At 38.9% G+C, this 18,958-nt stretch overlaps 1 protein-coding gene across 1 annotated transcript in view; it reads right to left on the reverse strand.

Moving 5' to 3' along the window:
• Positions 1 to 18,958, reverse strand: part of LOC111931906 (uncharacterized) — a 72,482-nt gene that overhangs the window by 22,518 nt on the left and 31,006 nt on the right. The window contains exon 3 of the mRNA XM_086897842.1: positions 4,280 to 4,451. Within this exon, the coding sequence (XP_086753968.1) occupies positions 4,280 to 4,451 (172 nt within the window). The remainder of the gene's footprint in view (positions 1 to 4,279; positions 4,452 to 18,958) is intronic.

Raw genomic sequence — 18,958 nt, forward strand, 5'->3', positions numbered from 1 at the left:
ATTTGTGTAATATTTCTTCCTGTAATCAAATATCATATTTCTGATCTAGCCAACTTGGGCTTATAGTGAGACCACTGGCTCCAGCTTTCCCTGAGCTGTATGCTCTCAGTGCATACAGACAGAGATTGCCCTTGCCCTGAGCTCCACAAAAAAGAGCAAATGTATTTGTTTGGAAGGCATTTGCTACATTTTTTTTCCCCTGCATCCCTTAAATTTGTGCCCCAGCACATCTCAAGTGATGCCTGTAATCTGTAGTTTGCTGCCTACACCTCTGGCAGTTTAGAGATCAAATAATGGCGTGTGAGAGGTGTGCTGATCACCGCAGACCTGGGTATCTCACATTTCCAGGGACGTGCAGCAGACTCACAGGCCTCCACCACCACTCAGCAGCTCATTAATCAGCAGCCTGCTGCTCTCCTGTCTTTGCTATTCCACACTGTCAGGAGCCGTGTTTACAGGAGAGCTCTCAGTGAAGCTGTTCCTAGGAACAATACAAATACCTGTCTGGCTCCTTTCCTCACTCTACAACGTGCTCCTTGCTTGACAAGAGCCCACACAGAGCTCTCCAGATAAATGGATGTCATTTCCCTCAAAACCAAAAAAAAAAGTTGTATGTGGAAAAGAACATAAACACATCCCTCTCACCAGTTCACTTGGAGTTCAGCATGATCACTCCAAAAGAAGGAAACAAAACATAGAGGGGCACTTCCAATCTTTCTTAAAATATATGCTTTTTTTCCCTCTTTTTCCCAGACAAGAAACAAAAAAAATTAATACTTATATCTAGAAAAACAAAAAAGTAAGCAATCCAAGACCTAGGGTAATCTCAGTTTAACAGAGGAACTAGAAAATTTGCTTCTAAATTGGGCAGTAATGAACATGTGCCTCTCATAACCTAGCTTTGAAAAAATAGGTAAATTAATTGCTGGCTGTTTGGGGAGCACTGTCTGGGACTTGCTTCTGCAGGCTGCAACTAGGGAAGAACCAAATGAGGAGTGGGAGGCTTTGCCAGGAATGTATGGGGGCAATAAAAATGGGACTACAAAGCAAACACTTATGTAGAAAGAGGGGAGGGTGGACAAGTGTGATTTTCTGGACAAAGACTTAGTTATGATCCAAGGATTTAGCCTATTGTGTTCATGGAAAACATTTTTCTCCATGAGGACTTTTTGTTAATGAAGTATAAGTACAGTGCTGAACTGAATCATGAAGAGACACCAGTAATTAGCACTAATTGAATGGAAGGAACAAGGTCAGACAGACCATCCATGAGCACAGAATAGGGGTCTCTTATTAAAATTTCTCTGCTAAATTTCTTTTTGGACATGTCATATTTTGGCATTTCCCACTATGATTTGCCATTCTTTAAACAGTTGTTTAAGAAAAACCCCAAAACACCTGTTTCCATAGAAAGCATCCAGAACAGTTCTTGTCCATACCTTTGAGAGTGTTCATGCTGTGGGGTTGTATATCAGGGTTCCAAGAACTCTGGAACAGATATACACATTATAGTGAAAATGAAAAATCACAGCACAAAGAATTTGCCAGCCACAGTGCAGGACCTTCCTGAGAACACAGGTCTGCTCCCAGACAGCACAGGGGCCAGCCACCTTCCTCTCAGGAAAGCAGCTATCCCATGAGGAACACCTGACCTGCTGCTAACTCTTCCACTCTCAAAACCCTGAGAAATTCTCAAGGATTCCATTATACCCAGTTCCTTTGTGTGCATTAGACATTGTGCCATTGTCTCTGATTTGCAGAAATTAATCTCACTGTGGAAAGCCTCTGGTGCATCATCTGTTTCAAGAGAGAGAAGATGTAGGATGTGGTGGGATGATGGAACTGTTGAGAAGATGTAGAATTTCACTGTGAAAACTATTCTTGACCAAGCAATGTGACAGGGAGCCATATCCAGCCCGCTGGGGATTTTTAAACATTCCCATCTATTTTGCACACTTGATTACATATTTCAGTTAGAAAAAAAAAAAAGGTATCTTCTATTTTAGAGTTGGAAGAAAAGTGATTATTATCTTGCCTTGCTAAATCTACCAGTGGATATATGAAAATACTTTAGCAAGTGACAGTTAATTTGTTAAATGTGGCACTGACAGAATGGTGTCCAAAGGAAATCAATTATTTTACTCTGATAATTTTTTAATGTATTATTTTTAGGACATCTGTGCTCAGAAAGTCAAAAGTCTGCCACTTGAGATACTGCAAAGTAGTACAAATAACAACCAAAAAAAAAAAATAAAAAGGACAGACAAAATTTTAGGATTCTTGTATATTATGTAAGTTTTCAGTGATGGAAAACACTGGATTAACTCTCAGAGTGAATGAACAGAACTGTTAGCTCTTGTTTGAATTCGGTCAATGGATTTTGTTTTTTCTTTCACAATTACTATCTGGTTGTTTTTCTAAGACATTTTCTCTTTCTTTCACTTCTTAGTTTAGGTCATTGGTAGCTTTATCATTCTGTGCCTGCTGATGTGATAAGAATTTGGATGCTCGGTGTTAAATTAACCACATTTCAAATGAACTCCTGCAGGAAACACCAACAAAGCATCACATCCCAGCTAATTGTTTCCTTCTCATTTGTCCTTTTGACTAATGAACAAAGCACTTTCTGGACTGTTTATCATGTATTTCCTATAAATGAATGAGTAGCCTCAGTATTTTCCTTCCTCTTTGGTCGATAACAGTGAGACACACAAAGCCCACCAGATAATCCTGTGCATTTACCTACATCCACAAAGTCTGCTCCAAAAATCCTGAGAGCCATTTCCCAGCTTGTGCCTTGCAACTCTGTTCTACTTGCAGGAAAATTTCTCCTCAGTTCTAAATTCTTAACAATCTCTCCTCAGTTACGTGTGGACGTGTAGAACACACAAAAATGTTTTTAAAATTGCATCCATAACACCTCTGAGATTTTTAGTGATGCTGTTTTCAGCCTGAAGTCCAGCCACCACAAATCTCAGTTATGGGGGAAGTGAGGGGAGGAGTTTAAGCAGCTCTTCACACTGGTTACTATTATCTGTAAAGCTCAAATTCCATGCTAAGTAAAGGAGCCACAAGGAAGGAACAAGTGATGATGCAGCTGAGGGCAGGAGAAATTCACCTACTTCCCTTCTCTGGGGGAAATATCACCTTCAACCTGTCTCATCTGCTGTGCCAGATCGGTTTATTTTGTCTTCCACTGCCCTGCTTTTGGGAGTTGGAAGAGGCCATCACAAATTCAATTTGTGAAACAGGACATTTATTTTTTAACAAGTTGCTCAAAAGATTGTAATTCCAAGAAGAATTTTTAAACTCAGAATTTAGTCTGTCCTGAATATTATTGTCCAAAATGTGAAGTAATGGCTATACTTGGAACACACCTCTACAAAGGACATCAGTTTGTCTGGCACTGATTGCAGGGAAACAAGAGCCTTGATTTCCCTTGGTAGCATCCCAAAATGTGAATGTACTGTCAGTGAATATCCTGTGAGGTCCCTATCTCTGTAATCAAGCTCTGCAACACCTCTGAGGGGATTATCTTTGCTAAATACTGGTCAGGTCATATCTGGCTAGGCAGCTGTCTGATTTTAACATGAGACACAAAACTCAGCATAGATATGTACCATGTATTTTCTTCAGACAGTGTTAAGCAAACAGAAGGATACTAAATACAGATATTTTTGTTTTGAAGCCTTTAAACCCATTGTTGAGTAATGTGATGCAGCCATGTCATGGCACATATGCTTCAAACATAAAACCTCAAATCCCTCAAAAAGGCAGAGGATTGCAGATCATCCCAAATTTTCATCCCATGACTCATAGTGCAACGTGTTATAACAGAATATGCAGTTTACGCAGCAGAATGCTATTTTCAGCGGGCTTGATCAAAAGTCATGAAGCTTCACTTCAACATGAAACATCATCTGTCAGTTCAAAAAGGAGAATGAATGATAATCTTTGTTTAAAAAGGAGTGATTCAACATTCATCAACTCCCTCCATTCTCATTAGCAAAATCTAAATATCCAATTTAGCAACCTTTCACTTTTCCTTTTTAGATGATGGTGTGTTACCAAACTCATTTCATAGAGAATAATTGGTAATAATATTCCCCTTCTTTCTGTGAAATCCTGAGATGTTTCATGAAATAATTTCCATTTCATCTGGAACATTTTCTCTTCTGCAGTACCTGTGAATCAACCCAATTGTCTGCCTTTTTGAGAAATCATTACTCTCTAGTGCAAAGCATCTCTTAGATGCTTTCATTACTTCTGAAAGCCTTACCTCCTGATGGATGGAGTGTAATTGAGCACAGATGCTGTTTGCCATGAATAGGCAATCCAAACTTCCAAACAATTGCACAGCGTTGAGCTCCTCCAAGTGCACAAATAAGCCTCTCATTGTTTTTAATTTTTATCCACTGGACTTGAAAATCACAGCCACATGAAAGCATTACCTGAATTAGAAAAGCAGAGAAAGAATTGACTGTCCTGGAACTGCAAAGATGTGATGAACTTGATCTTACCTGCTTTGAATTTGTTGGGGTTTTGAATGGTCCTTTTGTGAGGTGCAGAAACAAGATCCACTTTGTGTACGCTTGGCATGAGTCGTCTAAACAGAAACCAATTAAAATGCTGACATTTTAGAGTAGTAGTTGGTATTTAAGCAGAAATACTTGCAGAGATCATTGCACTTGATATTGAACAATGCAATTACTGACATCAGAAATATGTCATTTCCATTGAGTGGATTAGTGTGCTCAGAGCGATGCACGAGGCGTATCAGTAGTACTGAGGAGCAAAGGAAAAATCAAACCACACACACAAAAACTCTGTAAATATCAAATACATTCAAAGGGATGACCTTTTATGGACATCCAATAACTTAGATACTTTTTTTAAGTTTCTCTGAAACAACAAGAAATCAAATTTGGGAGGCAGCAAGCCTGAGGGCAGGATTCTTCTTGGCATTTCAGAATTCAGTTATTTCTCCTCCCAGAGAACAGAGAGTGCTCTCTGATTAATTTGCATTCCACCAGAAATTTCCTGCATTTTTCAGTTGAGGTAGGAGCCTCAGAAAACTTACTGTTTAGGTTTCCAACTCTGCTGTTTTGAGAATTCTTATAAGGAATTGCTTGTGGAAAAGATGTTCTTCTTTGAAGTCAATGGGTTTGTGCAGATATTATACAACAGTTTCCCAGGTGAAACATCCCTTGCGAGGCCATCGGTGAGATATAGATGTGATAACTGACAAACTGCCTCAGAAATGTTCTGACACTCACATATCCTCTTGGCTTTTGCTACAAATCCTTAAAATAAATAATGTTAAAGCACTTAATTCATTAATTGATTCCTTTCTTCTAGACACTGCATTGAGAAATCAAATAGAAAACCAGGACCTGCTATTTGGGTAATACCTGTTAAAATATTGCCACTAATTTACTGGGTTTTTTTTTTTTCCTTAACTTGAGTGTGTCAGAAGAATTTCAGATGGACTACGAATACTCATCCTGGGGTTACAAATTTCATTGAACTGACCACTTGAATCTGCAATTAAAAAGCTTCTGCACAAACCCAAACTAAATTTAGTGTTTCTTTTCAAGTTTCAGGTTTCCTCCTCTGTGAGCTGGGATATGAGTCCCAACACAGCTTCTTTTGCTGTCACTTGCCCACAGAATCACAGTTAAGCCACTCTGGTACCTTGTCAGTGCCTCCTCTAAGGAAAATCATGCAGGAAAAAACCAAAAAGAAAATTACAGTGCACAAGTAAACAATGCCTGTCTATTCAGAACAAGAGTTTTTAAGACTTTTTTTTTTTTTTTGCCTTTTGAAAAGGGAGAGAAGAAAAATGTAACTGGCAAGGCTGTCTATAAATCACTTTAAAGAAGTATGGCAGCATTTGGAATACATATGCTTTGCAGTTTTAATGTATTCTGCATATTTTACATACAGGCAAATAACTTTTTTAACATAATATTGGATGCAAAACTAGGGTTACTTAGGGTTACTTTACTTCTTTAAACTTCTGAAACTACCATTTTTATCACATATTTTTTCCTTTTTAAAAATACCACTTGATGAGTGAAAGAAAATTAATACACAAGGAAACAACAGTACTTTGTCAGGTAAGAAATATAACTGTGTTCTTAACTCAGCTTCTGTCACTCCACAAACTCAGCACCTGCTCTTAGATTCTACTTTAGATAATTTTTGCAACCCTTCCCCTTATCCTTTTCCATGTGACAAACATTTGACAGGATGTGACCTTCCTCTAGTTCTCTGTCAAAAATCTTGTTCCTGAGGAAGAGAAGACTGACAGCACATCACATCTCATCACTGGAAAGCAATCTGTCTGGTCAGTCAAGTATTTTCTCAGGGATTCTTTTAAGGAAATCCTATCAGAACTGTGCATGCAACACTGTCTGTTAATGTAGGCAGCTTCTCATGTTTGGGGAAAAAACCCAGCAAAATTACTGAATTGAGTGGAAAACCTCAATTACTGAATGCTGCAGTATTGTGCAATAACCTCTTAACAAGGCACATTTATCATGCAAAGGTTTCATATTTAGATGTGGTGCTGAGCACATTTCTGAATGGAGATTTATTTCACTCCAAGTTCATCTCCAAACATCACACTTGGATTTTCACACTGATAAATCTGGTCTGACTTTATTCCAACTGAGTTTAAGCATGACTGATACGCCACAATTCAGGAGCACTGCTTTATCCCTAATCAGAGTACCAAAGGCAGTGGAGATGCTTAGAGGGTTCAGCCATCTCTGGAAGTGCCTCTTGTTCTTTAGAACACCTTGAAGTTAACCAGAGTGATTGTGGCATCTTAGCAATCACTTGTATCTCAGCCCCAGCATTAAAGGTCATTTCCAAATTATCCTATGTGAAGTGCCAATCATTTATTGCCACAAAATGCAGATGCTGCCACATTTATTGGAAGCATGGGGATGCTCTTTGGTGGGCTACAAGCTCCTGGGGTCGGATTTTTAAAGGCAGAGATACATGTTTGAGTTTTAAGGCTTCCTTATCTTCCTGTAACATTTTCTTCAGCAACAGAAGGTAAGAGCTCAGGCACCTCTTTGCATCTGTAAACAGAATTAGAAGTGCTGCAGAGGCCTTAAAGCAGAATGATTAACAGCAACCCTGTAAGCACTGAATGACTTAAGATTTGTACCCACATAGTAAGAACAGCTCAAAGGAATGAAAATGCAGAAGCATAATAGAATGGACCCCGGTTCCTAATGTGTGCTTCTGTCACAGGAGAGTTAACATCTAATCAGTTATTTAAATTAAAATGTCTCAGCATCAAATATAACTAAACGCCTCAAGCAAGGGTATTTAGCCAGAAAATGCTAAAATACACATCAAAGAATATTTCAAGTTAAGGGTATGAACTCAAGGCCCTAAAGGTGAAAAAAGCTCTGAGCATTTTAGGTTTCAAAGCTGAAACACACAGAGGAGTTGATACATGCCAGATGCTAAAGGGGTGTAAGGTTGGCTCTTGCCTGTAGCAGCAGAGGGATGATGGATACAGGTACAGAAGCTTCAGTTGTTTGTGCTTAGGCTACATGTGGAAAGCAATAGGTCCTGAATTTACAAATTCAGTAAATTCAAAAATTTACGAATTTGTAAATTCAGGACTAATTCATTGATTAAGTCATGTCTTCCCCCTGGTAAACCTGACACCCCAAAAGAAAAAAAAGGAAAAAAAAATTAGCAAAAAGACAAAACCACCAGGAATTTTTGATCTCAGTTCCTTACAAAGCACACCCTCCAGAACTCCTCTGTGTGTGTATTCAGCTCCTCTAAAGGAGGGCTGAGGGCATAACACGAACATCAGGAGTAATCTGGAGAATGAGGTCTAGCTAAAACACCTGAAATCAGGATTGTTCATTGCCTCAGAGGAAACTGATTGAGATAAACAGCCCAGAAAAACACAGCTTTGTTTTACCTGTGCAAATTTACTGCATACCAGCAAGCTAGGTTAGAGAAGAGGAGGAAATGGAGTGCTATTAGGAAAAGGCTGGACTATCACTAGACTTTCATTAACCTCTGGGGTTTTTTCACACAGCCATGGAAAACATGTCTATCCAGGCTGCTGCAGTGAGGACTGACAATGGTCTCAGCCAAAGGAGATGCTGAATATCTGCTGCTGTAAGAGGTGGCGCTGGGAAAACCAAAGGCAGGATGGACTCAGTGTCAGAAAATGGTGGGCAATCCTTTGAGACTAAAGCACAGTTAGGCTACAGGACCAAGGAAAAGAGGAAACTTGTTTCCATAAAAGACATGTTTATGGCATCTGAATGGATTTCAGTCATGTGGAGCAGTCTGGCATACATAAATCTGGGAAAAGCACCAATCTTGTCTCATTCGTCCTGTGTAGCTGGGAGAGTTTTGTAGTATAACATGAAAAATAGCAAAAAAGTGGGTATGTTTTCACCTCTCTATCTTCTTTTCTTTCTCAAAGGCAGCAGCAGCGCTGTGAGCTCCTGGGGCGAGGGCAGGAGCAGCAGAGCAGGGCTGTGACACCAACAGGGGCTGTGGGTCACAGCAACCATCTTTAACTTTCCAGACAAGATGAGTTATCTGCACTCCAGCCACACAGCTTGGTGTGTGTGGAAGCCACAGCTAATAAGCACCCAGAGCAGGAGAAAGCAGCATGTGCAGTGCTAGACATGGCAGCATTTAATCCTGGTGGTCCTTTATCTTTATGAATGCCAGAATTTTGCCATGAGATAGACTCTGCCTGCCTGTATTAGTGGCAGCTGCATGTTCCAGGGGCTCAGAGGGACACAGAAGGGAGCTGACAACCAACCAACCTCCAACAGAGCTCAGACAAATCTTTCTTAAGTATGTTCTTTTGGAGGGTCAGTCACAGGCTTTAAAGCTCCCTGAAATAAGAATGGAACAAAATATTACTGAAGATCTCTGCTCCATCTAGAACCTACACTTTTTAAGAGTGAGGTGAATAAATAGTTAAAATACATTAAATAGTTAAAAACAGTCTGGACAAGTCAATCCCTTTTTTAGCTGATGTCTACCTCCATGAGCTCTGACAAGAGCAGACCTTCACCAATTTTCAGTGGAAAGGATGACAAGAACTCGTTCAGATTTTATCTTAGGCCAAGATGGTGAGAGAGCTGTAAAATATGCTGTTCAAAATCAGTTTTTGTATATCACTCCAAAGAAAGAGTTAAGCCAAAAGAACCTGACATGCATCAGTTGTTTCATGAGCTATCTGCTGTCTCCAGCAGAGAGTGTATCATTCTGGGGGAAGCTGGATCCTTGTTACCCAAAGAGCATTATGCTAATGTTGAAACTCTAAGAAAATGTCAGGACAGGGTTTGCTGATGAAGTGACATGGATTTTAGGAGACCCTTACTTTTACTAATGATGTTCTGAAGGAAGTCAGGAGGATTTGAGCCTTCTTGCAACACCAGACACTGGGAGAAGCTGCAGAACTGAGAGACCCAGAGAGCAAAAGGCAATGTAAAGCAACTCTTGCTGTCTGAAATTATAAGAAAAAAATCCTCATAAATATATTTTTCTTCACAAACTAGAAATAAGACAGGGGTCAACAGGGAGTCAGACAGTTGCCCAGAGAGATAAGGGATAGAGCTGCTTTTTTCCCTGTCTCTTGTTTCCTGTCTGTTCTGTGGAACTTTCCCTTCATCCTCTTTGTTGTATGATTAATACAAAGCTGCATGTTTCCTGCAGTAACTAAGTAGATTAGTTTCTTGTGAACAGAGCAGCTGCTTTAAAAAGGCCCTGTATCTCTCCTGAAAACAGGAGTTAGGCACCTAAGTAACTTCCTAATCTCTGTTGAAAATTTCACCCTTAGCATACCACACGCTTCTCTTCCCCATCTGCAGACTGGAGATAAGAGCTTTTGAACGTGGCTGCTGCTGTCATCTTGGGAATAAGAGAGGTAAAGGTGGAAAATACCCCCCTCAGCAGCAGTGAGTACTCAAGCTGCTACAATGGCAGTGCTGCACTGATAGCATCCTCTCTGGAGCACTGTGGAGAAATGTTCCCTCTCATCAACTCAAGTACACCGCTTCTCACCAGTGCGCAGCTTCACCTCCCGTGGCTCGTCTGAACCTTGTGAAATCCTATCTATCAAATCATACAAATTAACTGGAGCACATTCCTGCTCCTATCAGGCTTCCTGTACACCACTGAAAATGAGCATTTACTTACATGCAAAAACAGGGAAGCCTGTACTCTACAGGTTCTGTTGTAAGGCAGTCTAAGAAAGAGCTGAGGTCCAGGTTCAGTTCCCTGCTAAGCAGAGCTGAGGTTCAGTGCTGTGTTTACTTTTCAAACTGCCTCTATCCAAGCAAAGGAAAACAAAAGCAGCAGGCTAAAGTGTTATGCTGAACATAAAAGTAAGAGCTTCTTTCATGTCCTGAATTAAAAACCAAGTCAGCTCTAATTTGGGATAGACTTCTGTAAAGGTCTAATAACATTTAGAACTTATGAGCATTTTCTAATAATTTTCTAATTTCAAACTATGCTGAAAGATTTCTTTTGTTTGCTGCTGGTGAAAACTGAACCTCAGAGGCCTGGAGGTCTCAATATCTGAATTGCAAGGTGAGCCTTGTGGTCTTGTGTTGATACACAAGTAAAACATTTCACTGCAAAACCTGAAAATACACTTGGCTTTATAAATGTCAAATTGTATTCCCTAATCCTCTGTTGTTAAAGCCAAAATAATTTAAAGTGCCATTTTCTTTTAAATTAAATTTTTAATGGGCTTTGTGCAGCAAGAAAAATAAGAGTGCCATGGTGTGGCAATAAAAAAATAAATAATAAAATATAAAATAAGAGTGCCACTGGACCTACTGGATGAGAACCCCCAATGGAATGGGAAAATTTGGCACCAGTTCCTTGCTTTCAGTTTTACACCAGCTCAGGTAAAAGTTGTGTCCCTAAGTCCTCTGGTTGTAAAAAAGACTTTCTACATCTGCACTGTGCCAATGAGGAAACCCCTGTGTACGAGGGAAAGCAGATTTTCTGGGTATTTACCTGAAATGCAGGTGACCAGCAGATGGATGACCCCACGATCTATGGCATCCCCTCAGATTTTGCCCCTTCATCTTGCTTTGGAGAAGGCAACTCAGTTGCCTACACAGCACCTTCCTTAGGAGTTTTTACAGCTCCCATGAGGGCACCAGTTGCAGCAAGCACCAGGCTGCTGATTCCTCCTCAAGTGTTTGCATGCTGGGCAGCAGCGCCGCTTGTGACAACACCAAGTGTTGGGATGCTGACACGAAACTCAAGCCCTGCAGGGAAGCAGGGCTGCCCCATCCTAATCAATCAAATCCAGAGGCTCTCAGCAGCTGGAGGGCACCATCACTCCAGCCTGAAAGACAGCAGAGGCAAAGGGAGAATGCTGGGCTGATGAGCAGCTCTAAAGGAGCAGAGCAAGCAGAAATGCAGGGAGCTGCTCAGCTTGGAGCTGCAGGAGCAGAGCAGCAGCCACACGAATGAGATTGTGCTCGTTCCCTGTTTCTAAAGGAAACGCAGACAGTGGTTTAGATCTGATCTTCTGAGCTCCAACTTTCATGCTGAGCAAAGCACAAGTACCAAGAGTTGGGCTTGAGGAGTTCTGGAATTTTAAGTCTCAGGTGTATGAACACCAGTGATAGAAATCACACACTTACAGCTCAGCTGGGTGAGCATACAATTGCTGCCCTCATTTCCCCAGAGCCTGACATTTCCACTCCCTGAAATTCAGAGAGGAATCAGAATTTATGCCCCAGTGCCATTCCCTGGAGACAGTCAGTCCAAGTCCAGGCACGCTGGCTTGGGCTGAGACAAAGTTCATTTTGTTCACAGTGGGCACTATGGGGCTGGGCCTGGCTTTCTGCTGGAAATGATGAACAAAACCAAGCTTAACCCAGGCTGAAGCAGCCACTGCAGATCAGTTAAATGACATAAATATGGATAGAGGGATAATATCTACCGAGAATGAGAGGAAGCCCCATTGTTCAGACAGGGTATTCCCATCTTTTACTGTGGGAGAATACAAATGGTTATTTAATCAGTGCAAGGCCACATTCCATGTGGGAAATCTCCCTGTATCCTGGTGGCAGTGGAGTTTGCACAGCTGGCAAATTTTTTTAAAAAAAGCCATTACGAGAGGCATTTTGAAAATTTGGGAAACGCTGAACAGTATTAAAGACTAAATATTAATTATAACAAGTATCATTCAAACAGCTTATAGGACTCTGAGGTACTAATGAATTCTGTTAAGAGCAATAATCAGGTTACAAATTAAACTACTAGATTTTATATTAGGCAAGCTTGAGTTTGTTGAAGTTTTCCGTGTAATGAGGTTATTTTTGCCTCTTGATAAAATAAATCTAATTTTACATGTTTATTGTGACATCTTATTAAACTGCTTTATAGGAAGAACATTAGAAACACATTTTGGAACTCCTCAATGTCCAAGCTAATTTCAAAACCCATCAAGTACTCCTTTTAACATTATTATTATTTTTAAACTATTTGTTAGCAAAAATACATTAAAAAATTAAAAGGGGAAAAAAGAGAAGTGTTAGTCTATGCCTTACCTACAGTAAATTTATACATATTCATATTCATGTTAAGCCTTAAAGCCTGAATTCTTTATTTTTTATATATACATATTTTGAAGTCCTTCAGTCTTTAATATTAGTGAGTCACCAAAAAAAATCACATATTTTCCTTTTGCTTGTGTGTCTGGCAGTGCTGCCCAGAGAGGCTGTAAAACTATTTTGGGACACTTTGATTTAAACTGAAATGAAAACTGTAAGGGAAAATAAGGACTGTGAACAGTGGGATGAGATGCTTTAGAAGAAGGGAGGGAAAAGGAAAAGGAACTTTCTATGTAAACACAGACAGCTAGGGACAATCCACATGCTACTGTTGAACAAAACAAATGAAGGCTGAAAAGCATAAATGTAGAGTTTTAAGACAGTAGTAAACACATGTTAACAAGTCAGAATATGACATGTTAAACTTGCATTACTTGAAGTAAAAACAAAGCAAAAATGGGGAAAAAAGCACCAACCAACAAAACCCTACCCCCAAAAAAACCCAAATCCAAACTCTTCCCCCCCACCAAAACCTCAAGTTCTATCCTCCAATTAAAAAGTGTGAAAACTTAATCTCAGTTTCCAATCAACACAGAAATAATGTTCCATTCTTTACGGGCTTTTCTCTATTTCCATTGATCGATTTAGTGTCCAGGTATCATATGAAATATATAATTTGTTTTCTGACTTCAAAATAAAACAACCCCATTTGCCATGCATCAAATAACAGAAATTTTGCCCTCACTATCCACTTATGATTCTTCATGATTTGTGTTGCTGATGATACAAACCCCTGTATCTTCAAGAGGAACTATAAAAATTCCTGGTGAAGTAAACACTATGAAATGGTCAATCTGCTTGACTAACTCAGAATAAGTGATATGTTTTTGCATTGTAGGCATTGATTAGTCACTTGAAGTGTTAGGAGTTTTTTTCAATGTTCATCCCTTAGGGAAAAAAAAAAAAGAAGTGCTCCATTTGCAATTTTCCCATTTTCCATAAAAAGTCTTGCTGTTTGCATAAAGCAGTTTCCAACAATTGTCATGTCTGGAGCAGAAACTTTCCATTTTTACTTTTCATTAACTGAAGCTTAATAGAAAGTAATGCATTTTTATTTTTTTTCAGTTTAAAATTTATGGATATGAAATGCTGGTTTTACTGCTCAGAAAATGAAGGTATTAAAATACAGATAGTGGCATGTGCATAAAACCAAGTAATTCTGCACAAGCCCTGATATTCTCTTGTCAAATGAGCTTCAGAACCTAACTAAAAGCAAAAAGACCAAATGAAATATGGTCAAAAGGTTAAGTTGTGAAAAATTATACAAATTCTACTATAAATACAATTGTATATGCAACTTTAAGTTATTTGAGCATCCAAACCAGAAAAAAAACCAAACCCTGAATATGTTTTCTAGTGGCAGAACATCTGTATTGACATGGAGAACTCAAGCCTTGTGTTGATTTTCTTTGTTCCCACTGTTTGTAACAGCAGTCAAATTTTCTTGTAGCACTCATAGAATCTCACCTCATATATAAAATCTAATGCTACTCAAAACAAGGTTCCCAGTGCCAAATACTAATACTAAATATTAGCATTTTTCCTAAGTATTCGTTTTTAATACTAAAGCATTCATGATAATTGTAACCATTCAAACATCAAAAGATTGAGTGCAGTTTTTTATTACATATTTTTCCACGTACTTACAAAATATATTTAAACAACTGTTAGACCATCTCAGAAAAATAACCTGTGGTTCAGAAGGCTCCCCCAGCTGCTGCCAGAGACCTGTGGAGCAGCCAGGCACAGCAGTCCTGGCTGCCAGCTCCCTTTCCCCAGAGGAGAGGCAGCTCTGTGCTCAGAGGTGTGACAAAACCAGACATGTTAAGAGCTGGAATGCCTCGAGATGTGCTTGGAGGTAATTCTTCCATAGCTCTGGGTCATTTCCTTCTCATTTCCATCCTGCCCACCTCCCTTAAAATGCAGCTGAGCAGCTGCTGCACACCAGGGCTATATGTAAGCATCACTCTACCCTCCACTTTTCCCAGCCCTGACAGAGTGAAGGCATTTCTTTACATTTGTATTTCAGCTCAGATTCTTTAAAACAGAGAAAGTGATTGTGGAAAGCTGCTGGAATCAAAGGCTGATCCTTCCTCATTGGCATTTGTCCTGGCAAACCCTCTGCACCAAAGATAAACCACAGATCAATACACTTTAACTCCCTTCCCTCTTCCTGGGGAGGAATCACCCAGCACTCACAAACTTCACAAGGTGGATTCTTTACAATGCAAGTCTATTTTATTTTTTTTTTCATTTATAAAGCATTTTGCAAGGTGCAAAATTATCACCTATAAAGTTAGTCAGGAAAACCAATCTCCATAACTTCTCCAATTTACTCTTCCAAACAAACTTTGGACATATCCAAGCATCTCTTCTCAGAATTCCTAACCTGCCCTGGCAATACAATGGCAAGACCACATTTACCCTAAAACATTCTCCTAAGGAGCAGAGAAAAAAAATGTGTTCCAAGTGACAATCAACAGAGCTGCTGAGCTCCCTGCTCTTTGTCATTTCTACAGTCAGATCCTTGAGGGGTTTTTTTTCTGTACAATTTGATTTATTCATTCTATTTCTGTGTGTCATGTTTCTACAAGCCTCATTACACGGCTATGGAGAAAATAGTGCAGATGGAGAAAATACTGCAGATGAATTTTTGTTATCTGAAAAATGAGAATGCTTCCCATGCTAAACGGTTCAAGGTTTGTTAGGTAGGGAAGTCATTATGTAAAAAGAACTCTCTTGCAAGAAACTCCAGCTTTTTGACACTAGGCTCTTGAACTTCTACAGCTAATGAAGGATTCTACATAATGATACTGGTCTGCACATTCTTTTGGTAAAATATAAATAAGCAAGAAAAAGACACGTAAGAAAATTTTCCTAGGAATAGAAATGCATAAAAGTAATTGAATTATTTGACCTTTGAGTTTCTTATGTTTTTATTCTTTCTCTAAGGATTGCCTTAAAATTAAACCTTTAATGCTGACTGAAGTAAGGATGATTACAGTTTAATAATCCAGAGTGCTCTTGTCTATAAGTTTTGAAGTGCTTCTGAAGGCCACACCCAAGGTGAAGTTTATGCTGTAGGATTTAGATGTCCACATGTTATTTCATAGGTGCATTCTCAGACCCTTGCAGCCAGTCTTTGTGTCTGAGGAAATTAATACAATTTCTACTTTTGAGTAATTCTGAACAGCAAGCTGAGCATAAATCTCCACAGATATATGTTTGTACTCCCACAGGCACAGAGATCTGCTCCTATCCCTGCCATGCTGGTGCATATGCACACACACATGAATACCTGCCTCATCCTACTGATTATTGGCCATTTTAAACCAGTTCCTACTTTGGCTCTAGATGTAACAGACACAGGTTAAAATTTTCCTTCCAGGAACAAAACCAGAAAAACCTCTTAAACTTACAAATGTGCCTCACTGCAAACCCTTGAGCCAGATTTGTCAGTGCTGAGGGAGGACTGAGTCCTGCTCTGGCCTTTTCTTCCATCTTACACCTGCTGGTTATTTGGAGAAGTCCTGGATATTTTGGGGTCTACTCAGCTTTATTGTATTGTTTCCTGTATTAACAGAGAAAAGGGGTTTTAGTTAAATAATGTGCACATGGAAGAAGTTTATCTGAGGACTCCATATGTTATTCTGTTACATCTGCACATTCCAGTTTCATTAGAACTCACATTCATACTGCAACAAGCTATTGCTGGTTATGCTCTGCCTTTACTTTGGGAGTAGATGTTCTATTAAAATGTTCTTTTTTCACATTCTGCAGATATGACCTCAGTTGTATTTAATGACTGAGATCTTGCAGGTTAAGAAAAGCCTTTCATTTCAAAACACCATGTGAAATCTCACCTACAAGGAGAAAATGTTCTATATTCCTGCATGATAAAAATAACATCTGCACTTTGTGAAGCATTAGCAGAGCTGAAGTTAGCCAAAATCCTGTATTCAGTGTTCCTTCCCCTCAACCTTTCTGAATCAGAGAGAATGAAAGAGAGAGATACCCATGAAGCCAAACCAGTACATCAGAAATCTGTGCTGGAAATCTGTCACCAGCACTGCAGGCCTTGCTGCAAACAGCACAGCAGTCAGCAATGGGGGCAGCCAAAAGAGCAAGCAAGGTCACTCAAGAAGCTGCCACCACAGCCCAAAAAGCTGCTAGGAAGAGACAGGAATTGTAGCAAGCACATTTAAATATCACAGAGCCACAGTGTACACTGCTACAAGGCACCAGGACTATCACTCCATCGGGGTTTGGTTTAGTCACTCCCCAGGGAGTTGAAGAGATTATCCATAAATCCAGCACTACCAAAAGATCTGGGAACTCTCACAAGAGATGAAGCAATTTAACAGATGTGCTTCCTGAAGAAATGTGTATTTCCCTGTTTTGCTTAGAGAATTTGATCTTAAAAGTCACGTGGAACTCCATCAGCAAAGACCTTCTCTTTACTTGCTCTCGTATAGAGAACATCAGTTCATCAGTAGCTTATCCATCTTAGATGCCTCATTAGATACTGGAGACTGGAGCTGTAATTAACTGGTTAAAAATGTGGGTTTATTGGATAAAAGAGCTGATTTGAAAGCTCTGTATGATTGATTCTATGAGGCAGTAATTGTGTTCACTACTCCCTTTTTGTGTAGAATATTAAATTCTCTTCCTTACTTGGAAATGACTTTTCCTGAAATCCATTCAGATACCAGGTCCTCACCTACCTATGAGGACAGAGTAAATGAACAGAGCTGTGGTTGTGAGACCACATTAACTAAAGCAGAAGATAATTCTAAGCTCTAAGTTGGTAAATGAGAACTGTCTGATTTGAGATGTACACTATTTTTTTTCCTGAACAGAGGGTAATGCCAAAAATCTTTATAATTTTATTTTTTCTTTAATGTTCAAGTAACTCTGGAGTCATTGTTGGAGAGAGAGGATCAGAAAAATAGACAAAAGCTCATGACCATCACACTTTCAATCAGTCTTTTCATGGCCACAAATAACCAAGTACAAATTATCTAGATTTTTTTTGTTAATGAAACAGGTGTGCAATGGTTTAATCAGTTATTTCCTGAAACATTTGCTTGCTTTTCTTTCTCAGTCATTGACAGATACACTGAGCTGACAGCTGCTGATAAGCCTCTCTGTCAATTTGGATTAATCAACTTTTCACACAGATAACTGAAAGCTTCCATACCACAAAGCTGATCAAAAGAATTTTCAAAACAGAAAACTAAATCATTCTAATTTCTTTAATTCCAGTGAATAATTGCAATCATGCAGCATTTTTCAAATTTTGATATTGTGTTCTGATAATGTCATACTTCCTTTTTTTACCAAGCATACATATTTCCTTTAATTAATTTATCCAGTCTAATATACTGGTATTATATTACCTGTGTATACTTCAATTAATTTACATAGGTTTACTTTGCTGTTTATTGACATTAGTTCAGTGTAAGAGATATGTTTCAGAAAGACTTGGTTGAAAATGTAACATCATGGTTTTAGTTTAGAGACACCAAAAAAAATAAAAATAAAGAGAGATGAAGAAACTGGGGTTTTTTTCCAATTTTTTGCAATTTTGCCCTAAACTCAGAAACTGAAAAAAAAATTAAGTACTTTTCATTCATAGCATTAAAAAAAAATAAATTCTTATATTTCTTATGTAACTCTTAAGAGATAATTTTTGCTTTTCAATTTGTATCTACTTTCAAGTGCTTTCTATCTGACAAGTATTTCAGTCAAGTTTAGCTTCCGATTTCTGATCTTGGAATCTGAAATACTTAATTCAAATACTCACAAAAACTGTCTGCAAAGAAGAAAGAATCACCAGAATTGCAAGACCAGAGATTAAAATTTTATCCAGTTTAGATACATTTCCAGATACTGGCCTACCAAGTGGTATTGGCATAACAAATGGTCAGCAGTCCTGAGATGCAATTTATTTGCAAGAAGGTGAAGCTGTTTTTATAAGCTGTAGCAGTTGAGCTGATGTGGGGGATCCTTCTTGAGTGGCATTATTAAATCAGGACACAACTGGGAGACTACTGTGCTTTAATTTTTGTCTCAAAATATCTCACTGTGTAGCTCACTACCTGAGAAAGTAGCTTGAAAACTTTTTCTGCCTCTGGAAAAGTGATCTTCTCACTACTGCTTTACACTTCCCATTTCCTTTAAGCTAATGACTGAAAAGCCAAATAATCTACCAAATAAAGTCAAGTAATTTGGGCCTTTAGCATTTGGTGCTATTATTTTTTCTTGAGATGCATTATAAAATCCTACAAGAGATTTCCTTGCAACCATTC

The sequence above is a fragment of the Cyanistes caeruleus genome, chromosome 7 (assembly GCF_971803275.1).
Source record: "Cyanistes caeruleus chromosome 7, bCyaCae1.hap1.1, whole genome shotgun sequence".
Lineage (NCBI taxonomy): Eukaryota > Metazoa > Chordata > Aves > Passeriformes > Paridae > Cyanistes > Cyanistes caeruleus.